Here is a 22,109-nt window from a genome sequence, read left to right on the forward strand (position 1 = left end):
TAAAGAGAAATCAGAAAGACAGACAGACAGAGAGAGAGAGAGAAAGAGAGAGAGAGAGAGAGAGAGAGAGAGAGAGAGAGAGAGAGAGAGAGAGCGAGGGAGACAGTCAGAGAGGATTAATCTTACTTTCCATATAAATACGCAATCATGTGGCATTTGTGTTGTTAGGCTAATATAAAATAAAAACCGTTCAAGACAGTTGAAAGTTAAACAGAATGAGGCGTAGGAGGAGAGCATTGAGCGTTTTCAACTCTCTGTCTGTTCTGGGATGGAATCCCTTGTGGACAAGCTCTTGCGCTGAGAGATTCCGTGTGCGACTCGGCAAGCTGGTAGGGAGGAATACGTCAATTTTCTAAGAGGGCGGTGCGCCGGGCAGGAGGTGTTTCCCAGCTTTAAAAACGCCGGAGACTGCCTCTGTCAAACGCTGCGTCATATAGACAGGGAGTCACTGGAAATCTCAATTAGAAAAGCAGAGACAGCAAAACGCTCTCTATGATCTATTCCCCGTCTGTGAGACGTTGCTATTCTGCTTTGGATATTATAAGAGACCGGACCTGAGCTAGTCTTTGAATTGTATGATTTTCACAATCCTGGCGCGCTGTCACCTGGATTCAACTGATAGAATCAAGTCCGTCATACTCGGCTACATCCCTGTGCAGACTAATATTTTACAGTCAAAGAGTTCGTTTATTTCCACAAAACGATTTGTTTTATTTTCCCATAGCTCGATTGTCAAATGCAATTCAATTCAAAGGAATTCGCATACTAACTGTTATTTAGGATTCTTGTCGTATCCGCTACCCGAGAAGTAGACCTGACGCAAGTTGGATGCAGGATACCAGTTGTCTCAGAGTTAACTCCAGATTCAACTTTGGACCACGTTTCCCGCCAGCTCGGGGAAAAGAAAACGGATTGAATTGTCCCTCCGCTGTCGCCACCATTATGAAGTCTGCTGAAGAAGGTTAGAGCTTCTCTATTTATCTTACTTTTAACCAGCGCAGCCTGCGTACAGTCGCGAGAAGCTGAAGTTGTGCTCGTTCAAGGGCATTCACACAAAGCTGTATCTAGGGTATGCTGTAACTTAGTTTAACAGGCTATTGAAGCTGAGCAAATGTGGTAACTTAAGCAAGTGTGGTGCAAGTAGCCTAATGGTCACAAAAAGATGGGTCCTCTCAGGTAGATACCATAGGTGTCCTTTTGCACTTAAGTCTTGAACGTGAACTCTCAGTTCATGCGTAGGCACCATAAAAGTAGCAATACATATTTTGTCTACCTGGCCATCTGTCAGACCTAAATGTTTTTAGTTTCAATATATTAAAACTGTATATTTACTGATTTGGAAAAAGTTTACCACACACCCATTGTAAGCTGCTGTTGTTTCTTGCGATAAATCAAATCATCGGAAGTGGTAATTTAACTTTGCTGTAGGCACAGGGCTGTACGTGCAGAGTGTGACACTTTAATAGCGTGCGTTCATCTAAACGTGACCACGACAGCACATTAACAAACTTGCACATATCCTGACACTCAATCCGGGAGGCCTACAGCTTCAGTGCTGATGTCATGTACTTTATGTGGATTCGAGATTTCTTTCTGTCTTTGAGGTTTTTCAGCCAGCGGTCAGGGACTATTATTATTCATCGCAGCCTCTGACTTGTAAGCCTCATAATTGATTGCAGACACATGGGTGTTGGGGTTGGTGGTGTAGTGGTGGTGGCAGCGGCGAGGGTGGTGATGGTGTGTGCCGGGGATGGGGGGGTGGGGTTCGGTTGGCTGAGGAGAGATGCTTCACCACTTGGATAACTTCACTATGCTGACGAGTGCAGTTATCCATACCCCTACCCTGCTCCCCCACATCTCTCCCCCTACTCCTCAACCCACACCCCCTTTCTCTCCTCCGCCTCCGCCTCCGCCTCCTTCTCAACCCCTAACTCAGCGGCAGCTCAGCCAGACACTCACAATTAACTCAGCCCCCAAACCCCCAAGCTAGGCTACCATCCGTATCCAGACAACCTACCCCTACCCTACCCTACCCTCCTACTCCAGCCTACTACACCCGCCCGTAGGTTCACTCGCGGTCGTCGCCCAGTCCCCACAGACCTACCCGAAATGAAATTTAAAAAGGAAACGAGAGGAGAGGAGGCAGGAGAAAACAGTGGTAAACATGTTTGTTAATGCCACTGTGTGCAGGGCCAAACTGGCCTCTCTCCCAGAGGGGAGTGAAAGAAATCAGGATTAGATCCAGCGCTGTAGCATCTCCTCTTGACATGTTGTGGTTGTTCTAAAAATGAGGCGTGTGTAACATAGCAGAGGAGTGTAACAGATAGACCAGAGATGGGGCGATGTGCTGAACTCCTCCTCAGGTGGATCTCACTTGTGTGTGTGTGTGTGTGTGTGTGTGTTTTTTGCCTGATTGCGTTTTAAGTGATGCAATCACTCATGGTTCATTTTGCACATTCTCCCCTTCCTTCAGCAGTGCTGAAAATGCAAAAGTCGTAGATCTGCAAGAAAGATAGAAAGCGATAAAGTGAAACCTCCAGGGGCATGTGTCTGTGTGTTTGAGTGTGTGTGTGTGTGTGTGTGTGTGTGTGTGTGTGTTTGTGTGTGTGTGTGTACGTGCTGTGAAATATGTGTCAGTGTGGGTGTCTGATGTAAAGTTAAAAAAAAAAAGCTCCCCGTAACCCAAAAAAAGAAGAAAAAAATACAAGAGGGAACGTGGTGATGAGTGATGAGTAGATGAAACAGGAGGAGGCAGCCCGTTTGGTTAATGTCACAAGAGTGAGAGAGGAGATAAGCACACCCCTGCTGTGGCTTTTACACAGAAAAGAAAGAGAGAGAGAGAGAGAGAGAGAAAGACAGAGCAAGAACGACAAAAGGAGAACAGGATGCCCTGCCTCAGTTCACTCTGCAGGTAGACGCAGAAGAGGAGAGGAGAGGCGAGGAGAAGAGAAAAGAGGAGAGACAATTAGAGTACGCACTGACGAGACGTGACCTCTTAGGTCGCATAAACCGCTATATCTGCACCAGCGGCAGAACCTGAGCCGCAAAAATGAGCTCCGAGAGAGAAGAGCCAGAATTTGATTTCGACTTTCTGTTTGAGTTCAACCAAGGAGGGCCTCCCCACATGCAGAGAGGTGTGTGGTTGTTACTGTGCTACACGCACTGGATTGCTCAGATTATTTGCTTTGAGTCCTTGTAGAAGTCACCCTGCTAATGTAATTGTGCAGACCTAATAGGGCTGGGTGCATGTGATGTTAATGCGTTGAATATGACATTTACATTTTGTTAACAAGAGGGTATGGAATTACTTTAATTAAAAGATTGAATCTACAGTCTGTTTTTGGCAGCTTTATGTAATGTGGTTTTAGCGTCATATTTCATAAATGACAGCATAGTCTGTGTGTTCAGTGTAGCTCGCAGATTGCTACATAGCTTGCAAATTGTTGTGGAGAAGAAAGCGTTGTTAGGAGAAAAAAATAAAGGAGATGCAAGTTGATATGGAGCACAGTAATTCTCTGTGTCTGTCTACGACTTTTTGTATGAATGCTTTTGGAATGGTGCCCCTCGTAATTGAAACCGAGAGTGAATTGTTGCAAGAATCCAACCAGAGTACAGTCAGTACAGGCAACACTTCAGCTGCGGCTTGTTTCTGGAAATAGTCTGTCACAAACTAATTTTAGACAGTCTGCCCACGTATTCTGTGGTGCGTGACAGGTTCATGGTGTCCTGTTTGCGTAGCTTTGTGGTTAGCAAATATAGAACGCTAGGTGTAGGGGATGGGGTGGTGGGGTGGGGGGTCCGTGGCGGAGGGAGGGTGGTGGAGAAGTGCAGAAGTGCTGTGCTGCTCCAAATTGCCGTTTTCCCTTTGAACTTAATTTAACAACTAAGATAGAAATAACGAGATCAGAAGGGCACCATGCAGTGCAGTTGTGCACTACGCAAACAGTCACATGAGTGTAGATGAGAAAATATGTTTGCCTGAACCTTTATGTGTGCTAATGTACAAATGTGTGTGTGTATAAATGTGACTGCATGTGTGTCTGTAGGTGTGTGTTTGTGTGTGTGTGTGTGAGAGAGAGAGAGACAGAGAGTCTCCATACACGCCATGAGGGTGTTATGCTTTAGCCTGTGCAGATGTAAACTCTCTGATTCAATCAGCCCGGTGCCTCACAGGCATGCGAAGTGCTGTCAGCTGTGTGCATGGGAGAGCCCTAATGCACTCACTGAGCGGAGCTATCAATCAAGCTCCATATCCGTCACAGAGACCTCCGTCCTCACCACACTCCACCTCACACCTCAGTCTCTCCAAATCTGAAGTTAACATGAGAAGGCAATAGCGGGTGGTGTGTTTCTGTATTTAAGTATGGATTGGGTTTGGAGTTCATTTATTTAATAAATGGCTGTTTTGATAAGTATGCAATGTGGTGTTGCGTCACATGTCTGATTTGTAAAATAGATGACTACCCTGTGGTTTCATAGACATGTGTGGTGACGTTTCCCCCCCCCTTTATGCTGTGTTTGTGTGTTTTTTGGCTTCGTAGATGCCTTCAACTACACTCCGAACGTCAGCCTTTCCCTTCCGATCAGCATGGGCAACCCCTACCTGGCCAACCAGTACCACAGCATGCAGACGAGCCCCGTCATATCCGTCACGTCGTGCCAGCAGAACAGCTACTCCATGCACGAGGACACGGTGGCTGCGGGCTACTACCTGCTCCCCAACGGCGCCCCGCCGCTCGAGAGCCCACGCATCGAGATCACCGCCTACGGCCAGTTCGCCGAAGACGAGGTGGAGGAGAGCGGCAGCGCCGATCCGGTGGCGGCCAAGCAACGAAACATGGTCAACTCCGTGGTGACGCTGACGTTGCCCAATGCCGACGGGTACCGTGACCCGAGCTGCCTGAGCCCGGCCAGCAGCCTGTCGTCGCGCAGCTGCAACTCGGATGCGTCGTCCTACGAGTACTACAACTACGACGTGTCGCCGCAGAACTCGCCCTGGCAGTCGCCCTGCGTCTCGCCCAAGGGCTCATCCTCGCTGCTCTTGTGCCCGAACGTTGTCGCCTTGGCCAAGGGCATTGTCGGCTCCTCACCCACAAGCGTTTCCCCTTCCAACTCCCCCAATACAGGCGTTGCCAACGATGACGGCTGGGGCAACGGAAACAGAAATGGGGCGCCACGTAGTGGAGGCGGAAGCGGCAGCTCCCGCCCTAACTCGCCCTCATGCGGTGCCACGGCTGGCAAGAGGAAGTACAGCTTCAACGGCGCCCCCTACAGGCAGCCCTCATACTCGCCTAACCAGTCGCCTGTGCCCTCCCCTCAGGGCTCCCCACGGCTCAGCGTCAACGAGGAAACCTGGCTGGCAAACACCAACCAGTACACCAACTCTGCCATCGTGGCCGCCATCAACGCCCTGACCACTGACGGTGTGGCCGACCTGGGTGAGGGCATCCCCATCAAGTCACGGAAGACCACTGTGGAGCACGGCCCGGGCATGAGCCTGAAGCTGGAGCCCAGGGAGGACGATCTGGGGCCGGGGGGCGGAGGAGACGTCTGCCAGGATGACTACACCAGCACCACCACTCGCCTGCCCTTCAAGAAGGAGAGCTACTGCACAGGGTTTCTGGATGTGCCCCAGCACCCCTATTCATGGTCCAAGCCCAAGCCATACCTAAGGTACAGTATGCTAGAACACACACACAGACACACACACAGACACACACACACACACACACACACACACACACACACACACAGACACACACACACACAGACACACACACACACACACACACACACACACACACACACACACATAGACACACACACACACACAGACACACACACACACACACACACACACACAGACACACACACACACACACACACACACACAGACACACACACACACACACACACACACACACACACACACACACACACACACACAGACACACACACACACACAGACACACACACACATACACACACAGACACACACACAGACACAAACACACACACACACACACACACGCACACACACACACACACACACACACACACGTTTTATCATCAACACAGACATACACATTCCACACAGATACACATATGCATGGTCAACACTCACACACATATATGGTCAGTGTCTTTGCTCTTCGTATATGCACATCTGTCTGCCCTACGTCCCTTAATCTAATGGACGTACCCTTGATTAGCTAAACCAACTGGGCCCAGGTTGTCACAAAAACTCTTCCTGCTTTGATTTGATCAACACACCTGAGTAAATCAATTAGGTGCAGTGATGAGAGTTAAATCAAGGTCCATAGAGCAGCACAACATGAAAAACAGGGAGCATGGGGGTCCCTCAGGACCAGCTCCAAGAAACATTGTGTACGAGGCACACACACGTACTACACCAGGCAGTACACACCCCTCGGGATGGGCCTTGTTTAAAGGAGTGAAACACGAGCTTGATTTTCTCTTCCTTTGATTATTATGCACTTCACCGTACCAAACAGTACGAAAAAAGGCTCTGTTGAATTGCAGGAAATCATATTCTTTGAAGCGTATTAACTGGGGCCATAGGGTAGATTGTAACGTATGAAAGTTTCTGTAAATTGTCAGTTGATTTATGTAAGGTACAAGTCGAGGTCGAGGTCTCACAAAGAAAAGGCAAGTTGAAACAATCTGTCCCAGTGCATCATTGCATCCTATGTTATTATTTGCATTTTCCAAAATTAGACTCGTTTATTTGGCACGAATATAAATTAGTTTTATCTTCAAAGACTGCAGTGGCAGTCGTCGGAGTCGGCCAAAGCGGTTCCAACGCGGCTTTTCTCTGAAGATCAAAAACATTTCATAAATCATATTTTACAGGGTGGAGTAGCGGAGTTTGTGCCCTGGTTGCCATAGCAATCCATACACAAACACACATACCTCGACACACACACACATATACACACACACACTTCCTCCCAAATATTGCCCCCTATCCCATGCACTCCCTCCTTTTCTTCTCAAGCATGACAAACCTTTTCTATCCTGCTGCCACCCGATCTGTGTGTTTTCTCTTTCCTCCGATGCCGAGCTTTCCTGTCGGAAATCAAGTGTTTGATTAAGATAGTGAGCGAGCAGGAAAGGATGGTGACAGGCCCTGGACCCAGGGGCTGAGGGGACTGTCTGATGGGTCGGCCACCACGCTGCTCCCCTCTCTTGACCCCCGCCCCTCCCTCTACACCCCCGCCCCGGCCAAGTGATGTCACCCCCTGCATGGCTCCGATAAAGGAGCACCCTACAGGGGAAGCCAGTTCGTTTTAGGTCAACAAACACACTGCGAGGCGTCCAAGAGGATGCCTGAGATTGCTTTCATGCGAGCGCTTAGGTCACATGTTTTATGCTTTACAGGCATCCGGTTGGGGTGAAATATTGTCTTGCGAGTGTTTGTTTTGGTTAGATATGCTCACACGCACTTGATGTGGGAATCCATTTCTTCTCCATTCTCCCTCCTTTTTTTGATGGGACATCAGCTGTTGTGGATTATATAACGTGGGTTTTGCTGACCTTTTGCCCCGGGATTTAGGCAGCAGGGTAGTGGGGGACGATCTAGGTGTGGCCCTCAATAAAATATGAAACCCCGATTTGCAAAGTAATTATATTTTTGTTGCATTCTTCTATTCCTTTCCCCAAATATGAGTCTGACCTCTACGTTCACAGGCTTGTCATTCCTGCATTGACATTGGTTTGTTAGTTATTTTCAATAAATCTTACTGTTGCAGATTCACTTATTGAAATTATGTAACATGATTATTTTACCTTTCAATTCACTATATCTTATTACTGAAAGCGATCTATTGCCAGAGAGCGTAGTTTATACAAGTAGGATACATTTCTATTAGATTCATTTGAGAAAGACTCATCTATTAGTGCCCATGCTTTAGGAATGAAGTTTCTCAGAGTGAGACTGTGATTGATTCGATTACAGCTAATCATGAAATGGAATGGTTCAAGTCTTCCCAGAAGGGAAAAAAAAATCTGTTTTGTGTAATTTAATCATTCTTTGTGTGTGTGTGTGTGTGTGTGTGTGTGTGTGTGTTTGTGTATGTGTCCACTTGAGTTAATACTTGAATGGCATTTTCCTTCTTTGTATTTAAGTGTGTGTGCGAGTGTGTTACTTGTTGTATATTGTCTCCATTCCAACATGTGTTACTCTATGTCTTTGTGCCTCTCTCTCTGTTGGATATACATGTGTGTTTGTGTATGTGTTTTAGTGTGTGGTCTCATTCTGCATCTCTCCTCTCCTCTATCTCTCCTCCTCTCCTCTTTTCTCTCCTCTGCAGTCCCTCTCTGCCCTCTCTCGACTGGCAGCTGCCCTCCTGCTCTGGGCCCTACAGCCTGCAGATCGAGGTGCAGCCCAAGTCCCACCACCGCGCCCACTACGAGACTGAGGGCAGCCGCGGGGCCGTCAAGGCTATGTCAGGAGGACACCCCGTTGTGCAGGTACAGAACACCCAGCCAACCCCTCTACCCTTTCTATACTCAAGACTATCACTCTAAATCTTTTAGCAGTACCAATTTCCACACCAACTTTTCATCTAACCTCAAATTCACATCACCAGTATTCCAGTGGCGTTTATAATGAGTACATTGGAACTGATTTGTGTCTTGCAAGAGCTCAACCAGGGGGAGAAATAGAATACCAGTACTGCAGAGCACTGGGCCTAGTACAAACAGTAGTTGCATTTGCCAAGACCTGCGCTATGTGTTGTCAAAGCCAGGTTCCATTTTATGGAGGTTTTTGAGGAATTGCTCACTAAATTACGTTTTGATTGATGAGGTTGCTTAATGTTTTTAAATGAAAACGTGCCTTTTTATTTAGATGATGTGAAGACAGAGCAGTAGCAACACTTCATCTTACAGTGTAACGTTCTGGTTTAGCTCAAGGAGAAGAAAAATAAGGCAAAGAAAAATCTTTACAGACCAAAAATGCAGTGGCAGTTTTTTTGCTGATTGACCAATTGAACTCTATTGCGACAGGTGGGCGTAAGTGAGTGAGTGTGTGTGTGTGTGTGTGTGTGTGTGTGTGTGTGTGTGTGTGTGTGTGTGTGTGTGTATGTGTGTGTGTTATTAATGGCCCGTGAAGTTGGGAGTTGATCTGCTGCAGCACAAGGTCACTGCGGACTGCAGTTGCGCATATTGACACAATTAGCATGGAACGAGACCATCACCTCGCGGTATTGTGCTTGGCAGCGGTCTAAAACCCTGCGTCACTCTCGCCACTGTGGCTCGAGACAGAGCTCCTTTCTCCCTCCCTGTAGGGGTAGGGCTGTCATGCTTGTTTGTACATCTTGGTTTGCTCAAGGTGGAAAGCAGTTAAGTGTGTGTCTCTGTATGTATGTGTTCCCGTGTGTGTGTGCATACATGTATTTGTAAGCTCATATGTGTGGGAGCGTGTGTGTGGGTGGTGGGGGGTTGGGTGGAGGTGTGTGTATGTGCAAGTCTGTATGCATGTCTAAGTTCATATGTCAGTGTCAATTTTTTCACAAGTGCACTGGTCCATGTACACATTTCCATGGCGATTCAGATCCCCCTCCCCCTCACCCAGTCACCAAGGTCATGGCAGCCTTCTGATCAGAGCAGCTGTGCCTTCTGGGTATATGTTTTTAATGGTGTCTCAGCCCGCCGACCCCACCGTTCTCACCACAGCTGTTCTCCAGCAAGCCTCTCCAAACACACTCCGTCAACTTTCAGGTGGTACTTATAAAGCGTTTCCCCCCTCCCTCCACGCACACACAAACACACACCCACACACACCCACACACACAGAAATGAGTGATCACCTCAGGTAAAGTGCCATGTATCAACACTGAAGTCTAATTTGTTAACACAGCACCCACCCACCCCCGCCTGCCCCCACTCCACCGCCCACCCCCTCAGTGAGAGACGTTTGCCAGCCTGCGTCTGCGGCAGCTCGGGCCGGTGGACTTGGACGTGCTGGAGGTCCCACCACCTCATCACTCAAAATGCCTGGGGCCTGGGTGTTGAGAGTGCCTGGCTGCCTCTCTCTGTAGCTTGTCCCATATTCGATCACTATCACTGGCTCTGTCTTTCGAGGAAGAGTGCTGGGTCAGGTTGGATGCATATAGGGAGGTGGTGGATTTTTCCTCATTTATGCACACACACAAACACAAAGAAACACTCAAGAAAGGATCTATTTTAGTTTGCTGAACTGCATCACACCTAAGTTTATGACTGTGTGGTTATTCATTCAGCCCGAGATGGCAATATTGCGGTTATTCAGAGAAGAGGGAGTCGTAAACACGGCTTTACTGACGCACGTCTGTTGTCCAACTAACATTGCACACATTGCTCAATTTTTGACTCTGACTTAGTCTGGTTTAATACCCTGACGATTACACTTTGGGTGAAATATCTCGGGGCTTTCGTAAGACTGAAGGCTCGCTGAAATCATGCCAAGTGGTGAAGTTTTGTGGGCAGACAGCAGTAGCTAGCAACTGTTGCTCTCGGTATCGGTTATACAATCACAGCTTCTGATACAGAGCAGACAGAGAGGGAGCAACAGAGAGAGACAGAGAGAGAGAGAGAGAGAGAGAGAGAGAGAGAGAGAGAGAGAGAGAGAGAGAGAGAGAGAGAGAGAGAGAGAGAGAGAGAGAGAGAGAGAGAGAGAGAGAGAGAGAGAAACAATGAGTAAGACAAAGAAATAAGGACACCAGACCGTCTAGTGTAAGAGAGGAAAAAAAGGCAGAAAGCAAAGACTCACTGATAACTTGAAGGTCCTATCACGTCTCACATGCAGTGAGGTTTCACTTGGCCTTAAGCCTTTAATTTTCATTATTTTTCTTAGTCCTTTTCTTTCTCTCTTAAAAGCGCCTCAACCCTCCCAAATGCCACTGTGTCTACAGCTGTAGCTGGAGGGGGAGGGGGGAGGGTTCCAGTGAGGTGTCAGTGCTCAGGGCTAATGAGAACCAGCCGTGGGGTGGGCGCAGTCATGGGGAAGAATGGGCTGGTGGGTGATACGGGAGGAGAAGAGAGAGCCAGAATGGGCACCAAAGTCAGTGGGCAGACAGGGAGACGGGGGGAGAGAGATGGAGGCAGCTGGGGCCCAATGTGGCCTCTATCCCCCACCCCCTTCCCCACCTCCGGGGACTTTCTGCTTCCTGCTGATGAAGGGCTAAGGGGCCCCAGTGGTGGGCCGTGGCGGTGGTGTTGGTGGCGCCAGCGGGGGGAACTCACAGCGCGCCTGATGCCCGTTCACTGGCTCCAGGGGGACTCACCGCTTCACTGCTGATGTCATTTCTATTGAGGTGCTCATCCTCCAGAAGCACTCCCCTTTGACAACCCAAACAGCCTCCTGACTCTTCCCCTCCTCCTCCTCCTCCTCCTCCTGCTCCTCCTCCACCACCTCTGCCACGTCTCAAAATGCTCCAAAACACCGGACCCCTTCTGTTTCCTTTCATGGTTGGTCAGACACTCGCTTGTGACACACGTCTTCCCCTACCATTCTGCGTGGTGGTGGCAAAACAACAACAAAAACAACAGAACTGTCACGAACACACTCATCATCCTTCATAACACCGACTGGCAACGCGCCAAGACTTCATCACATGAGTTTAGCGATAAGCAGCTGCCGCTTAATTGTTCGGTTGTTATTGTTTTCTTGCTCAAGGAGCGAGCTCAGATGAAAAGGGGTGCTCCCTCCTGCTCCTTGGCTTCTGGGATGGCCCTGACGGCGCATTCGTTATCACAGGAGTTCAGAGGTTCGCCCGATGCGGTAATGAGCAGAGGTGTTTTTCTAACCCCACGCGCCTGCTGACGGCAAATGCACAGGCTCCCCTTTGTTTAGGAAACTTCCCCCTCTGTAGGGCTGACATCACCACGAGAGGCTCCTCCACCACATGGCTCCTTCTGGCAGGATGGAGACGCTGTCAGACAGAGAGAGAGAGAGAGAGAGAGAGATGAAGAGAGAGAGAGAGAGAGATAGAAAGAGAGAGAGAGAAAGATGAAGAGAGAGGGAGAGAGACAGAGAGAGAGAGAGAGAGAGATGAAGAGAGAGAGAGAGAGAGAGAGAGAGAGAGAAAGATGAAGAGAGAGAGGGAGAGAGATGGAGAGATAGAAAGAGAGAGAGATGGGGGGTTAGTCCTGGAAAGTTGAAAGATGCATCCAGAATGTGGATGACCACCACGCTGCAGACACCTTTTGCAAACCAACGCCATTCCCCCTCTCCCGCCAGTTTGTTTTCTGGATCTTTCCTACAGTCTCTCCCTGTCTAAACGTCCATGAAACCCCCTTCGCTCTGGAGCCTACTTGCTCTTCTGTGGTGGTGACGCCATGCCGCCCCGACCCCTCTTGCCACTTTTCCAATTTACCGGCCACGGCTCCTGTTGACCGCACTCGAATTACAGGGGTAACCCACCCCCCCTCACCGCCCCCCCTCGCTGGTCTATGGAACCGCTTCCCCCCTGCACCACAGCTATGAGCAGCATCTAAATGCTGGTTTTCAGATGCATGCCTAAGAAGCGCCATGGTCTAGTATACCTTCAATCAGAATCACCATGTCAAGATTGATGGGTTTTCCAAAGAAATTCATATTAACTGGAAAGACCTTAAACAGAATTATGTTATTTTTCTTTCTTCTTTCCTTTCTTTCTTTCTCCCTATCCTCCTGTCTTTCTCCCTACCCTCCTGTCTTTCTTTCCATCTAGTTCAGTAAACACCAGGATATGATTAGAGCAGATGAGCATTGATGAATACCTTGGGACAATCATCAACAGTTGCAGCTTCATCCAAGCAATGGCAACTAGCTTCAGTGAAAACAACACTTGTTAAAGTATGAAACCCATTAAGGCATAAATTGCATTGGAGTGTATTAACCAGTCCTTGGGGGTTCGCCTGTGACAAGCTCCTTGTATTGGCTTAGGAAAATTAAAACCTTGCACAGGCAATGGCAGTTTATCCAGGCCACTGTCCAGTGCTATATGAGGTTGGGCACTGGAAGCGCTGTGGAAAGGTCTTGACTCAAGGCCTTGTTTATCTGGGAAGAAGTGCCTGTGAGTCATGTGTGTTTCGACCTTACCAAGTCCTCTCACCACCCTGGGTCTCTCCCGCCTAGGAGCCCTAAGCAAGTCAAACTGCTTTTCAGGCTGTAGGAGCTGTGCTGGTCAAAATGTAGGTCTTCACATACTCTCCACTGAAAAAATCCATTGGGGAAGATATTAGCTCCATTTGAAAGGCCAGATTGGAGAGGAAGCAATCAGAAGCAGTTGTGCAAATAGCCCGTGGAAATGGTTAGATAGAACTGGGGCTCTGACGTTTACAATACAGAAAGTAAATGAACAACTATGTCCAAATAAAAAAAGATGGATTATTGGACTAAGCTGTATCTCCTGATACCCCTATACTTTTACACCAGAGTAATATGTTACAACATATTGGTCGCATCTTAACCAGCAAATATGAAGGACTTCTCTTGGGGTACACATCTTGTTTGTTTCCAGAGGGATTACATCCCTCCGTGCAATCCCCACACTGTTTGGGTACCATCTAGACCCCTCAATAATGTGGTCCTCTCTTTAAGGGGCTTCCCTTACTCATGACCTTGGTATCGTCAAACCACTAATTGCAGCCAAAAAAGCAACTTGAGACATGGTACAAAATGACTGCATTTTCACTGGTTTGAGGTGATGACCACAGATTTATGAGGTAGGACATTGGTGGCTCGCGTTTATATCAGGGGTTAGAGAGAAATCCTGTGTACCGCATGGACAGCCTACTTTTTTTTTCTCCCCCCTCTTTTTTTCAGAGGATTTTTTTGTTTTGTAGCTTTTGGCAAATTATTTTGGTTGCGATCTGTTCCCTTTAAATCTAGCAATTTATACGCAGCTTCGACTTCTTTGGTCTAGACTTTGGCAGTCGCCTGAGGCTGGGCCCTCTGTGTGACATAACATTCGGTTTCAGTTAGACTTTAATTCACAACAAAGGACTAGGGCCACTTTGCCGCTTGCTAAAAGTGTGCCTTTCATAATGTCTCGAGCCAAATATAATACGGTCACACACACACACACACACACACACACACACACACACACACACACACACACACAAATGGGGTTATGGCTGTGAGTGCACCAAACTCCAAGTGGAAAAAAGTGCAGGATAATCAAATAGGTCTGGAGAGAGGGATGGCGTGGATGAGTGTAGATTTGGTACAGCGAAGCCTTGCTGTGCGACTGTCAGCACTTGGGAGCGAATGTGATAATCGGCTGAGCCCCCACCCCAGTCCTCACCCTCCCCACTCCTACTCCCCATCCTACCCTGCAACACCCACCCACCCATGCCTCTTGCCTCCCCCTCAACCCCCCCTTCTGCGCCACGTGGAGCTCAAGTCATGACATTCCTCCACACTAAAAAGACAGAGAGAGAGAGAGAGAGAGAGAGAGAGAGAGAGAGAGAGAGAGAGACGGTGGCCTCATGAGGACTTGCGCGTTAATCACAGGCAGCCTTGAAACAGTTGAAATCATGGAGCTCGTTGGATGCTCATTCTCTGGCATCATCTGGTGAATGGCGCATCTTAAAACCAATGCACCTGGGAAGCGTACCTCCAGATGCACAGGCCTGCATTCTCTCAGCATGTGGGAGGATGCATCCCAATCGTAAACCAGCAACGCAGACTGAGATTACTACCCAATCATTAAAGGGCACAATAAGGATGTCACTTTAAAATATTTTGACTCTGGTCATCATTTCATCATAAACACAAGAAGCAGATACGACCATAAGTGGAGTGAACAGATACGTTTCATGCTGAAGTTGATGGATGAGGCCCTTGGTTTTATGTTGACTGCTGCAAAAAGCATCTCAGAGCTCCGATATGTCTTTAGCAGTATTAGATATTCCATCCGGACTGTATTAGTCATCAGTGAAGACACAAAAAAAAATAAAAAACATAAAAATCCGGAAGCCAGTTACTGTATGAATACATACACAAAAGAAAGAGAAAGAGAGAGAGAGAGAGAGAGAGAGAGAGCGAGAGAGAGACCAGAGTGAAAATCAACAGGTGTCCTGAAGCATTGTCAGTGCCGTTTAGTTTCATGGTGGAACCCCACATTTGCTGCGCTGCTGCTTTGAGAAGCGAGAAAAATACGGACAAATCGCTCACAATTGTAGCTCCCCGTTTCAGAAGGAGAGTGAGCTCCAGCTACTGCAGTCACAGTGTGTGCAGATGAAGAGAGCGGGAGAGGGAGCGCGGGTCACTGGAGCACATATGGTAAAGGAATCTAGTGAGGTAGCCCAGGGGAGACAAACCCACGTTCCTTTACTGTCGGGAAGACCAGCGTCACTGAGGGTTGCCTGACCTCATTAATCACTTCCTCTTCAGTATGAGGTCACCCTCAGCTTTGAATGAGGCCGCCACCGCCATTACCCCGTGCCTAGGGCAAAATGGCTGAAAATGACCCCCCCCTTCACCCGAGGCTCCTGCGGCCGCCTCTATACAGACGAGCTGAGGTAATGGTTTGGAAGTCACGGTGAAATAGGGAAGAATTGTAGATAAGTACAAAGCGTTGGAGGACATGGATTTAGTAGCACAAGTAGCCGTGAAAAAGCACAGTGTTTTATTAAGATATCAAACCTAAAATGCAATTTTATGGACCATTCTCAGATTTAACCTTATGCTCAAATCATTATAATGTAAAGTAACCAGTTCTTGCTTTCTCCGACCCCCACTGGTTCATGCAGAAGTGCCTGGTAGCATGTGGGCCTCAATATAATTGGGTCTGGTGACACTATAAGTAAAATATAATAAGCAAAGTGGGTCTGCTAGTGAGATCACCTCAAAGATGAAGTGCTCTCCGGAGAGAGCCAGGACTTCAAGAAGCTCCTGACCCCAGTGTAGCTCACTGATGACTAGCATGTGTGACTAGCGCTCAGGTCAAGACAGCTGTTGAGCTATTTGAGACGAGTATAGGGGGTAGGGGTTGGGGAGATGGGGTTAAGGGTTAGGAAATGAAGGATTTTACATGATAATTGACCAGCCTTTTGTGTATTTGTCTTTTTCATCTGTCCAAATTACCTGTTTTTAACTATTTGAAGTCATGAATATGTCGTGTCATCCATGGTAGTTCAATTCATCATGCCTTCATTCATTGGTCTTCTCCAGTGAAGTCATTTCAATACCAGAATTTCAGTAATCCACTGGAATTGAATTGACTTCATCATAATGAAACTATGAGATCAACTACACAGATCATGTTCATTTTAATCAAGGGTTCAGCAGTCTTTCTATTATTTGATAAGACACTGAATCCCTTGGCGGAATACAAAGAAATATTCGCAAGAGGACAACTGAAATGACCGATTGCAACAGACGCAAATTTCCGATGACGCCGTTTCTACACCCTCCCCAGCCAGCCCCCACTACCGTCTTCCAGCCTCCCACCTCCCTCCAAACCCTGACCCCCTCACAGAAGCAATTATAAACCCATTAATCAGATTATGTCATAGGTTACATGTGGCCTGTGTTCTGTTATATGACTCAATCTGTTACATAAACATTGGCCCTTTTATTTGGTTTGACAGACTCACTGTTTTTACTCCGTCACCAGAGGAAAACTTCATAAGATAGCGGATTTGAAATGATACGCTTCTATTTAGAGATAATTGAACAATTTTGTGGGATCGTTTTTTTTTTTTTCAGATGGATCGTGTTTAGATAGGGTGATCTTACATAAGGTTTTTTTGTCAGATCTCACATGTGGTCGAAGACCCAGCTGTATTGAACCCCTGAGGTTCATCTCGTCCCGTTGCAAAGGTTTTCTTTTCATGTTGAATGTTCCGATCGGATGCTCACCCAGCAATTTTTTCGAAACACAGCACTCTTTGGGGAGCCCTTTGGAGTGCCCACACACACGTCTGAGAAAACCTCGCCCGGTCGAGCGGGAACGTTCTCTTTGCCCCGGGACCACTCTCCAGGGCTCGTGCAGCTCCGCAGTTCAGCGTTCCCCTTCAGTGGGTTTCTGGATGTCGACCACATCAAGAAGAGAAAAGTTCAGCCCCAGCTTTAAAGTGTGCTGTAGTTCTTCTCTTCTCTCAGGCTCAATGTGAGTCTTGGTGGTGGTGGAGCTGGCCAAGTGTGATTTAATGCACCAACAGTTCTTGGTTAAGAGGTCTCCCAAATACTACTCTTTTCGTTACCAGCGTATTACAGACTTTTAAGCACCTCCACCAGAATACTGATGTTTGTAGAGAGATTTTTTTTGGTTAGGGAGTGGGGGATGTTGGCTTTCACCGCTGCTTCACAGTACTTTGAGCAAGAGTAGGCCCTGGGGTATGAAGTCTGACGCTTTTTGTGTGGGTCTGAATATGTCTGGAGAATTTTTTTTTCTCAACTTGTTTTTATGTTGTTTTTTAATTTTTTATTGGAGAGCAGTAGCCACTAATGGAGGCCAGTGAGGAAGTGGTACCTGTTTGAAGTTCTGGTTCTGATACTGGCGGGTCTTTCATCTCAGTGTGATTCCGTCGCTGGCATGGGGCCAGAGCTTCATAAGCCTTAATGAAAATCATAATGCATGTTCATTTCCATGTCAAAGAAGCTTGAAGGGGGGCTCTCTGTGGACTTCAGGCATGCGAAGGTTGGAGAATTGCTGATGTGCTGAAATCCAGCATGGACCATTGCATTGTAGACGCAAGGCTCAGAGGCACTGGAGTCAGCTAATCAATAAATACTTGATTTATATGTATGAGTTTTTAGTAGAACCATCAAAGTTACTGTATACCAAAACAAATGTTGTCATTTTGTTATTCCAGTCCTTCGTTTATATTTGCTGAATTCATTTTTTGTACCAAAATAATGGGTGCTTTTGAATTATTGCCATTTAGTTTTTGGGGTTTTATCAGTTTAGGGGTTTTTCATGCTTGTTTTTTGTTTGTTTTTTAGTTTTTTTTAATTGTGTGTCATACTTGATCAGCATTTTCATTTCCATACCCCTTAGCATTTCGATTTTATTTTTATTAGATTTATTATTCTTAATAATGCTGACAATGTGAAACCCCAGGTCTATAAATGACTTGATCAATTAGATGTAAGACCCAGAGTACCAGCAATTTCCATTAGCTTAAAAATATATAGATCTGGTGTGGTGTGGAAAGCCATAAATAAATAGCTCTGTCTCTGTCAACGTGCAACACTGCAGCGTACATGCACATCAGTTGTGTATTCCTCGTTAATTATGTCACATTCCTGCCGACAGACTTTAAATGATCGTTTTGGTTTCTCCTTCTGTCTCGAAAATGGTCACTTTCCATTGAGTCAGTGTCTACCGCGCGCCTGAATCTCCCAGGGCACTTTTCTTTTTATGGCCACAGCGAAATTTTAATGAACAGCGAAGTGATGGGGAGCCAGCCTCCGCCCCCCTCCCTTTACTGCGTACGCTGCTCCCTGGCTGGGAGACCACTGAAGTACACCGTAGACGGCCCAGAGAAGATCAGAACGTTTACCCTGAGGGGGTGTGGTAAAACAAATAACTTCCCCACCAGACAGATCCGAACACAGGGACACAGGCATGGTCTCCTACCCAACCGAGAAAACAAACATAATTAAAGAAGCCACTGGTTGGGTTGTTTTTAGGGAGGGGGGGCAGACATAGAAGTATCATTAGAGCTAATTGCCTGATGTGTGTTCAATAATTACCCCCCCCCCCCCCCCCCCCTAACAGCCACCCCACCCCATCCCACCCTCACCCCTTCTTGCCTCTCCTCCCACTAAATGAGAAGGATCATGACATTAAACGTGAGGGTCTTTTGAGACGTTTGTGGCGACGGCGGTAGGGATCTCACCTGGTTCTCTTTGTTCCACTGCCAGCTGTACGGCTACATGGACAGTGAGCCACTCACCCTGCAGTTGTTCATCGGCACGGCAGACGACCGCCTCCTGCGCCCCCACGCCTTCTACCAGGTCCACCGCATCACCGGCAAGACCGTCTCCACCGCCAGCCATGAGGTCATGCAGAGCAACACCAAGGTGCTGGAGATCCCCCTGCTGCCCGAGAACAACATGCGTGCCATGTGAGTACAAAGCCTGGACCCTGTGGGGAGGACTTAACACACACTGCACTTAACACATCCGGCAACACTTGTACATCTTGTAGTTACAAACTGCATTTAAGTAGAGGGTTTAGGCCTGCAACTCCTCATTAACAGCAGTCCCTGTGTTGAATGTGAGCATACAGGATACAGAAGAACAACCGAAAGTCAGACCTTTGTTCAGTAGCCAAAGAGATTATGGCAACTTGTTGAAGCATTGTAAAATCCACAAATCAAATGAATCAATTAAACGACAAAAGCTTGCACTGACCCTGAAGAAAACTTCCATTCAAGTTAAAACAAAAAGAGATGTTTGTGTAAGTGGATTCCTATGATAAAAGACAATATATACAGTAGCTTAAACATAACAGAGATGATAGAGTAAAGACATTACTAAACTTCATGCACCAAATACATGGTCGAGGTAAAGATCTCAACAGTTTACTTTGATGTGATTACAACACGTATAAATGAACGGAAGGCACTGAAGTTGCCCTTGTTGCAATTTGGCATGGATGAACAGGGATGCTGCTGCTGATTCTTTCTCCGCACCACTGAGGACCAGTTCCCTGTCATACCTAAGTGTAACTCATTCAGTCAGTGTTTCTGTGTGTTGGGACAGGGATCTTGACCCAGCAGATAATGCCTCTCACCCACACTTTTTTTTGCTATGTGGGAAAATAACAAGAAAAGAGAAAGAGAAATGGATAAGGATGTCACAGCCTTTCTTCGTCCTCCTACGCGCAAGATGAACTGATAGAGTTCCCCTCTATGTGGGCCTTGTCAGATCACTATGTCTCCTGGAGGTTCCCACCCCGTAAATCGTCCGCCCTCCCCCTCACACTTTTCGCTCACACTTCTACACGGTGCAGTAAATTGCAGTAAATTTCATGCTTGCGGAGGCCCAAGCCCTCCTCCAACCACACCTCCCGGAGGAACAGGGGGCTGTGTTCTGCAGGGAGCCCCAGCAGCAGCCCTCCTGTCTGGGCTTTGGTTCCAGCCACAATGGGTCTGCTGGCTTGGGGCCCAGCAACGTGTGTCAGGGATATGGCGTCTAATCCTGAGGAGAAGTTACATAACCTCCCTCACCTCTGTGTTCTGTTTCCCTTTTTCCCCCGTCCCCGTTTTTTTGTGTGTTTTCCTTAGGTGAGACAGTCTTTGTCTAAGAATGTTGGCCATACTCTGAAGGTTTCCAAGAAATAAGATATATGTTTTCTTTTTTCCCCTTTCATGATTTGTGGAAGACTTACAGGCCCTTTCCTGAGAATGGAGTCATGTCGTTGACTGTTACAGACTGATATTTATACTGTACAGCCACTGTTCATGGCATATGCACTTAAATTCAAGTTCCAAAACGTAAGTCTCAATCTCACCCTTGTGGGCTGAAGGTTTAAGCCATGGATGGTGTCATTGGCACTTGGCATTGTGAAAGCTCCAGTTCAAATGAGAGGGGTAACCCGAGTGCAGAGCCATGGGACTGTTATAATGTCACAGTGAGTTTGGGAGTGAACGAGCCTCTCGCTTCTCGCCTCATGCCTCTCCTTCGACTCTCCCCCTCTCCTGTGCCAGCTCAGGAAGGTGTGGGCTGGAGCGCTCTCTTACAGATGTGTGAAAGGTCGCGTCCTGCAAAGGGTCGCTGACTGACTGTTTTCCATTCAGCTGCAGAAAGAGCTGCAGAAGGGGGTCAGGGATGCTACCCTGTCAGTCCAGGGTGTCTTCTGATTGATGGGGGATTGGGAAGGGTTTTCCCTTCACTCCCGCGCCTCCCGCACCTCCCGCTCTACCTTTACTCCCTTTCTGTGAGGAGGTCTGGGTTTTTCTCACAAAAAAAAACAGAGGTTTCTGCATTGAAAAAAAAATGTACCGCTTAGCATCAGGATTTTTTATTTAATGGTAGTCATGAGTACAGCCCAATCCTGCCACCCTCTTTAAAAAGAATAAAATCCTGAACACCAACTAAATGTGGAACCAATAAAATGACATCACTTTGTACAGAACGCGCCTTTGAAGAAGACTGCTAGCCACCACCAGCGGGTGCATGCACTGTGAAGGTGGCTGTCTCTGCAGACCAGTGAGAGTTTGATATATGTTGTGCTTAAGTGACATGAGAAGGCCACCATGGCCTGTCACACACCACACCACACCACAGTGCAATCACCACAACCTCCAAATTAGCAGCTCCCAAGCCAGCAAATGACTTGGCTGAGTCTGCCCTGCCTTAGCAGTTCAACAGAACATCATCATTTATAAAAGGGCTGTGTGGAATACTCAGTGTCCTACTGTTGCCAGTCAGAACATCATCATTTATGATAGGGCTGTGGAGAATACTTAGTGTCCTACAGTTACCAGTCAGCAATTTGCTTCACCTAATAACAACAGGAACAGCAAAACAGAAATTGTCACATTGGTAGAGGCCTCGATCTATGGCTCTAACCAACGTGTAGTGTTGGAGCGACAGGAGCTCAGACAAGCCAGGAAACTCGTTTGCGTGGTAAAAGGCTTGTCAAACCCGATTGTCAACAAACCGTGCTGTGGTCTCATGGAAATATGCCTTCACCCACGAAGACTGAAGAACAACCAAATCTCTGAAGTCAGCTCCTTTACCTGCAAGGTTCTGTAGCGCTTGGCCTAATATATAGGGAATACAGTCTCCTCAGTTTAATTCTTTTAGCCATATGACAAAGCAGTTCATAGAAGCCCTCTTGTTATGTGTTTGTGTTTAGGCTGACAAAGCATTGCTGCAAGCTTGAATCATGCATGGCCAATCATGCACTCGTTTAAAGTGTTATTTATTTATTTATTTATTTTTATACTTTTTTTTTTTACTGACCAGAGTAGAGGAGAAATAGATTTGTGTAAAACTTGACATTTACCATGTTCCAGGAATGTTGCCCGAAATGCTCGCATGTAAAATAATTGAAATGCCAAAGCCCTATCCCATATGTACTTCCCCACTTTTTTTACCAGCCAGGCTTTAGTTTTATTTAATTTCATGAAAGGCCAGTCTGAAAAGTGATGCC

The 22,109-nt window shown here is 47.2% G+C and overlaps 1 protein-coding gene across 1 annotated transcript in view; it reads left to right on the forward strand.

Annotated features, from left to right (window-relative positions):
• Positions 1 to 730: 730 nt before the first annotated feature.
• LOC308380353 (nuclear factor of activated T-cells, cytoplasmic 1-like) overlaps positions 731 to 22,109 on the forward strand; it is a gene marked incomplete at its 3' end in the record, with an annotated part of 67,370 nt that continues 45,991 nt past the window's right edge. Inside the window, exons 1-4 of the mRNA XM_080857664.1 lie at positions 731 to 961; positions 4,542 to 5,673; positions 8,334 to 8,493; positions 18,869 to 19,071. Coding sequence (XP_080713790.1) covers positions 829 to 961; positions 4,542 to 5,673; positions 8,334 to 8,493; positions 18,869 to 19,071 — 1,628 coding nt within the window. The 5' untranslated portion in view covers positions 731 to 828. The remainder of the gene's footprint in view (positions 962 to 4,541; positions 5,674 to 8,333; positions 8,494 to 18,868; positions 19,072 to 22,109) is intronic.

This window comes from Sprattus sprattus (genome assembly GCF_963457725.1).
Source record: "Sprattus sprattus genome assembly, chromosome: 19".
Lineage (NCBI taxonomy): Eukaryota > Metazoa > Chordata > Actinopteri > Clupeiformes > Clupeidae > Sprattus > Sprattus sprattus.